At 35.7% G+C, this 6,983-nt stretch overlaps 1 protein-coding gene across 2 annotated transcripts in view; it reads left to right on the forward strand.

Moving 5' to 3' along the window:
* Positions 1–6,313, forward strand: part of LOC126236159 (WD repeat-containing protein 74) — a 106,513-nt gene extending 100,200 nt beyond the window's left edge. For both annotated transcript variants that reach the window (XM_049945258.1, XM_049945249.1), the window contains one exon: positions 5,899–6,313. In XM_049945258.1, coding sequence (XP_049801215.1) covers positions 5,899–6,078 — 180 coding nt within the window. In that variant the 3' untranslated portion in view covers positions 6,079–6,313. The remainder of the gene's footprint in view (positions 1–5,898) is intronic.
* Positions 6,314–6,983: the final 670 nt, after the last annotated feature.

A 6,983-nucleotide genomic window follows, 5' to 3' on the forward strand; every position in this document is an offset into this window, starting at 1 on the left:
TCTCCCTCACGCGTGTGCTGCTTAACAGCAAATAGGGAGTATGAGAACATGGATATTAACAAGTTATAGTGAGCCAGATTTTTAACTTTTTTTATGTATATTGAAACACAAGAAAGCAACTGTTAGTTACAAAAAAGCAATCAATAGAATTTTTTAAAGCCTACAACTTTCTTGTTTAGCATTTTTTTCACTCAAAGTCATAGTTTTTACTTATTTAAGAAAAACTAATTTGAGGATTTATTTGGGGCCATGTTCACCACCTCTGATTAGGTTTCATGAAAAAGAAATTCTATACTGTGTTTTCAGGTATATATACTTTCTTTTCAGGTAATAATTTTTGTGAATTTAACATTAGACCATAGAATGCTTGGATTACTTGGATCCCCATGTCCCATGCCCATGGCCCCACTTCCCGCTGTGATGCCAATTGGCCGCAGCCTCAAGCTGTAATAGATTATTATAGCATACTTGATAACTGATTATGTAGTATAACTCTGGAACTATAAATTAAGTGGAAAATTCAAGTCTTTGTAATTATTGCTATTGTGAAATTATGTTGCCTGTGATTGTATACAAGAATTTGTAAAGGAGTATGAAATATCTTAAATACTCTGTGTCAGTCTAGTGTTTGAAATCAAGAGCTCTTTCTCAACAGCAGAAAACAAATATTAGAACAATTACGTTTATCTGACCATGCCCATGTGCCCTTCTTTTCAAAAATAAATTATTAGGGAGAGTTGGAACGCCCTATCCCAACAGTGTTAAATTTAGTGACTTGGCTTCCCTGTATTTCAGGAACCACTGTAGCCATTGACATGAAACTTTTACAGGACATTAATCTAGATGTTCTGAGTCTACCCAACTACAATAATTGCATTTCAGCCACTGATTTTGGAAATACAATTTTTTAATTACACAGTTAAAATTTTGTGTACTTTGTTTTGTTCTGTAATAATAACAATTGATAATAATTAAGTAAATAATTAATTAAAAGGAAATCTACAAAATGAAAAGTAAAATGAACCTAAATATTTCACACGCACACACGCCACTTTCTTAGTCTCCATAATGAAAATTATTTTTTTGTCAGAAAATGCACATGATATTAGAACTACATAAAAAAAAATCACTTCACTCCTTAGTTAATTCTACTCTTTTTTACCTTTTTTATTGTCTGAAGTGAAGGTCGGTAGAGTCGTGGCGTACTGAAAAACGTTTAATTTGGGTTTCTATAATCTCAGGGAAATTACTAACTGTCTTCTCGCCTCGCGAGAAAATTCAGAATAGTTTAATTTAATTTCATGGGTATTGTGTTGGCAACATAAGAAAAAATGTAGTAAAGCAAAATCTGTAACATTTATAAATTGTGGATTGATGATCGTTACTATGAAATGAAAGCAGAAATGCCAAATTAAATAATTATTATTTAATGAAAGAAGTTTTTTATACTGACATCTCACAGTTTTGAACGTAACAAAGAATTTTTGTTGTACTCCGGCCAAATACATTGAAATAACAATAATCTTAGCCTGACTCTGTGGCGAAAGAAAAAAGTATTGATAGTAAAGTCATATCAGTAATCGCAATTGGCGGTAATAATGGCACAATTAAACAAATTCCTAACAGGAATACAATTTCAATTCATTTGAAGAAAATAAGAGTCTGATAGAGTAATATGCTGTCGGAAAGGTGCACGACTAAAGAAGAGAAAGAAAAGACAAGCACGCATACTTATATAGAACAAAATACAGATGGTAATGCTATGCCACTCTCATTATCCTAGGCGTACGTATTCACTGACTTGCAGCGCAGTTCACTGACTCAGTGGTTAAATTACATCTTTAACTCTTGATATTTCAATAGGAAAAGAAAACGGTATGTTATTACGTCACGGGCAGGGCACAATATTACAGTACGTTATCCTAAATAATTTTAATTATACATAACATTATGTTCTTCTTTTAGTTCAGTAGACTCAGGATATGTATGTTATTACTCCCTGAAAATTTGAATACTTTACTCGAAGTGGTTTCTGAGAGTTAGGGAAAAATGCAACAGAAAATGTAAATATTCAGGAATGACTTCTAAATTTTCAAAAGACTGTAACTCAGTATATGCTTAATTTTTTATTTTTAGTCACTCAGAAGCACCCTGCACCATACTCTGTGTCATCCTCTTGATCTTTTTCCAAGTTTTTTCTTATTTCTGGGATCCTTAGTGGCCAACTGTGCTGCATTTTCTGCTTTATCAATGCGAACTTTGTCCATCCGTTCAAGTTCTCTGATGCAGTTTGCTCCAGGATTAATTCCCGTATGCTGTAGCACTTTCACCCTACTAGTGTTGCCGTCATTAAAAGCAATAACAGCACCACTGACCCCCCACTTCAGTGTCTTCATTCCAACAACAAAAATTTTTTGATAAGGAAGTCTGTATAAGATTATTGAACAACTTATTGGGATTTTGAGTCTGACCATGCAGACACTTCTTCATTAATTCAGGATTGGTCAGGTCTCTGTAAATAGGTTTTATGATATCCATGACTGCTGCTGGGATGGAATGTTTATGGCTGTATGAACTGTTTGAGTGCTTGGCATTATGGTAATTGCACCATTAATCAGGTCCAGGAGGGCAAAGGTGGTTACTGGTTTTTCATCAGTTGACAGTCTGTGGAAGAAGGTAGCCCATACTGCCTGCTTCATTTTCAACAAATCTTCAGTATTATTTGTAATGGCCATCCCATAAAACTGCTGTAGTTCATCAATCATTTTGTCTGTCAGCCTGCCTCTTATGGGTTTACTATCAGAAAGTTTCTTGTCTCTCAAACTTTGTTTCAACTTCCTCAACCTGGTGCCCATCTTGTTCTGGACATGACCAACACATTCCAGTTTTGTGATAATCTTCTCACAATAAGGCTGAGCAACTACTATACTGTTATATGCTTTTGTGTCTCCATCATGTAAGAACTTAGTGTAACACACTCCCCTTTCCTTCACAGATCGACTAAAAATTTCAGTAGCTGCAGAGGCATCCATACCACCACTTGTTCCTTCATAATTTCTGTCACAGATATGCCCTTCTTCATTCCCTGATTTACAATTATAGCAATGTTTGGTTAAAATCTGGAAATGTATTACCTTTCCAGTATCCACACTGGTCACTGTAGCAACAGAATTCTTAGAACTGTAGCTGCTCTTCTGCCATTGCCATCAAAAGCTACTGGTATGTCAGTCACATCATCATTTATTTCAACAGCTTGGTTTGCAGCACCCTTCATTCACTCACACGTGACAGATTCCACAGCTGCTCCAATAAATCCTGTAAGGTGGGCATGGCATATTCGTCACAGCAAACATTGTTTCTGCTGCAGTGTGTCCTTTACCGATAGCTCTCAATCCACAAAACCACCTAACATTTACTTCAGAATAATTATCTTTACACTTAATAGAATTCCAAAATGAATAAGTATATTTACAACTGGCACAATTAATGATAAGTTTCCTGGCTAGTCCATTTGATACCTCACTGTATTTATGTAAACTACTGGCCCTCCATATTTTACAACATACACATCTGCCTAACACTCTTGTTAAGATGTGTAAATCTATCAGAACGTAACCTAACCTAACATTTACATCACTTTCATTTTGAGAAAACTGTGTATCAGAATGTTTTATTTTAATCTTTGAAGCACTAGTGGCTGTTTCTCTAGATACTGACAAGTTTGCCTGTATTTCATTGCCTGTAACTTCACATGCCACATGTTGAACACAGTGTTTCCCTTTATTCGAAAGTCTATTACCATGAAACCCATGTTTCTTAAAAACACTTCGTATTGGCATCATACTTTACTTTTTGAGAGATTTACCAATCTTTTTGTCACTTTTCCTTGGCAAAACATTAGCACTGTGACATACAACGCATGTTTATACTACGAAATAATAAGATACTGTTTTTGACAGTGCTACCAATACAAACACAGTATTTAACCTTTATAACACAGTAGTCCACAGCCTTCTATATAGAAAATTATCAATTTTATTTGATCTTGAAGCAATGTCGTCCTCTTGATCTTTTTCCAAGTTTTTTCTTCTTTCTGGGATCCTTAGTGGCCAACTGTGCTGCATTTTCTGTTTTATCAATGTGAACTTTGTCCATCCGTTGCCATCAAAAGCTACTGGTATGTCAGTCACATCATCATTTATTTCAACAGCTTGGTTTGCAGCACCCTTCATTGACTCACACGTGACACACACACACACAAGAGGGAAACATTCCATGTGGGAAAAATATATGTAAAAACAAAGATGATGTGACTTACCGAACGAAAGCGCTGGCAGGTCGATAGACACACAAACAAACACAAACACACACACAAAATTCAAGCTTTCGTAACAAACTGTTGCCTTATCAGGAAAGAGGGGAAGGAGAGGGAAAGACGAAAGGATGTGGGTTGTCCATCCGTTGCCATCAAAAGCTACTGGTATGCCAGTCACATCATCATTTATTTCAACAGCTTGGTTTGCAGCACCCTTCATTGACTCACACGTGACACACACACACACACACACACACACACACACACACACACAGATATATAAACAAAGATGATGTGACTTACCAAACGAAAGCGCTGGCACGTCGATAGACATACAAACAAATACAAACATACACACAAAATTCAAGCTTTCGCAACAAACTGTTGCCTCATCAGGAAAGAGGGAAGGAGAGGGAAAGACAAAAGGATGTGGGTTTTAAGGGAGAGGGTAAGGAGTCATTCCAATCCCGGGAGCGGAAAGACTTACCTTAGGGGGAAAAAAGGACGGGTATACACTCGCACACACACACATATCCATCCACACATATACAGACACAAGCAGACATATGTGTGGATGGATATGTGTTTGTGTGTGTGAGTGTATACCCGTCCTTTTTTCCCCCAAGGTAAGTCTTTCCGCTCCCGGGATTGGAATGACTCCTTACCCTCTCCCTTAAAACCCACATCCTTTTGTCTTTCCCTCTCCTTCCCTCTTTCCTGATGAGGCAACAGTTTGTTGCGAAAGCTTGAATTTTGTGTGTATGTTTGTGTTTGTTTGTGTGTCTATCGACCTGCCAGCGCTTTCGTTTGGTAAGTCACATCATCTTTGTTTTTGGATATATTTTTCCCACGTGGAATGTTTCCCTATATATATCTATATATATATATATATATATATATATATATATATATATATATATATATATATATATATATATATATATAAAAGATGATGTGACTTACCAAATGAAAGTGCTGGCAGGTCGATATATAGGGAAACATTCCATGTGGGAAAAATATATCTAAAAACAAAGATGATGTGACTTACCTAACGAAAGCGATGGCAGGTCGATAGACACACAAACAAACACAAACATACACACAAAATTCAAGCTTTCGCAACAAACTGTTGCCTCATCAGGAAAGAGGGAAGGAGAGGGAAAGACGAAAGGATGTGGGTTTTAAGGGAGAGGGTAAGGAGTCATTCCAATCCCGGGAGCGGAAAGACTTACCTTAGGGGGAAAAAAGGACAGGTGTACACTCGCACACACACACATATCCATCCACACATATACAGACACAAGCAGACAATGTGTGTGTGTGTGTGTGTGTGTGTGTGTGTGTGTGTGTGTGTGTGTGTGTGTATATTCAGAAAATTGCAAATTTTATAATGAGATAAAAATCCGAAAATGTGAAATTTTTTTTTCCGTTCTAACTCCCTTTTATATGGACAGTAAATTAACCATTAAACCGTAAGATTCTTCATGTGATTGAAGTACAGTTGCAGTTAATGAAACATATGATGAGACATGTTTAGTATTTTAAATGAATCTGGCATAATACTTACATTATTTTCATTGCAGGGGTACCAAAAAATGAAACTTAATTGTGTCCTGGTGAGGTCTCAGATGATACTCCCAGACATTAAAGAAGAAGAAGAAGAAAAACAAAATGATCAAAAAGTGGATAGTGATGATGATATTCAAATTGTCGCTGAATATGACAGTCTCTTTGATGACATGGCTGTTCTTGAGGAAACTTGATATGTTGTGTCTATAATATTTACATGTGTGTTGGACATTCTGTGCATCTCTGTGTTTCCTTATTAGGAGAAAACTAAGTCAGGTGACTTAGTTATGTTTCAAATGTGTAATTTAGAATGTTTGTAATTAAACATTTAGCACATTTGTTGTAATAAATATAACTGTGATGGTTGTTTGATCAACTGATATTTGTATCATATATATGTAATAAAGTGTGAAACTGCTGTAAGAAATATATAGCCTCTAAAAATTATTAAAAAGTTTAGCTTAAGATTATTAAATCTTTCCAGGCCCATGATTATGGTCATAAATATGACTTATGGGATATGATTTTTAAGTGTATGTAGCTGTGACTACACAATAAAAAGAACATCTAGGCAAGTAAAATTATCAAAGAGCAAGTTTTGCAATTAATTGCTATTTTTTTGCAGTAAGTTTTGTAATCTAGTAAGTTAGTTTCATGTAAGCTTGAGAATTATTCACTGACAATTGTTCTTTTGTTATGGTAATGAAATCAAGAATTTCTTCACTGTGAATGATTTCCGCTCATGTTAATTTGTTAGTATACACTGAAACTGAGAGAAGACACCAAAAAAGACACAAAGTCGATGAAGATAATGGCACAAATGACTGATATTTCTTGCAATTACTTCTGATAAACAGGAGTAACTTACTATAACTGGGGAAGCAGCAACTTTTTTCTTAAGTAGTAGCTTCTGTCAAAAGGTGTCCAATGTGATTATGACCGCACAACAGGAATTAACAAACTCTGAATGCGAAATGGTAGTCAGATAGTTGGTGTTAGATACATAGGACATTCCATTATGAAAATCAGTAGGGAATTCGATACTCCGAGAGCCAAAATGTAAAGAATGTGGCGAGAAAACCAAATTTCAGACATTACC

The sequence above is a fragment of the Schistocerca nitens genome, chromosome 1, assembly GCF_023898315.1.
Source record: "Schistocerca nitens isolate TAMUIC-IGC-003100 chromosome 1, iqSchNite1.1, whole genome shotgun sequence".
Taxonomy (NCBI): Eukaryota; Metazoa; Arthropoda; class Insecta; order Orthoptera; family Acrididae; genus Schistocerca; species Schistocerca nitens.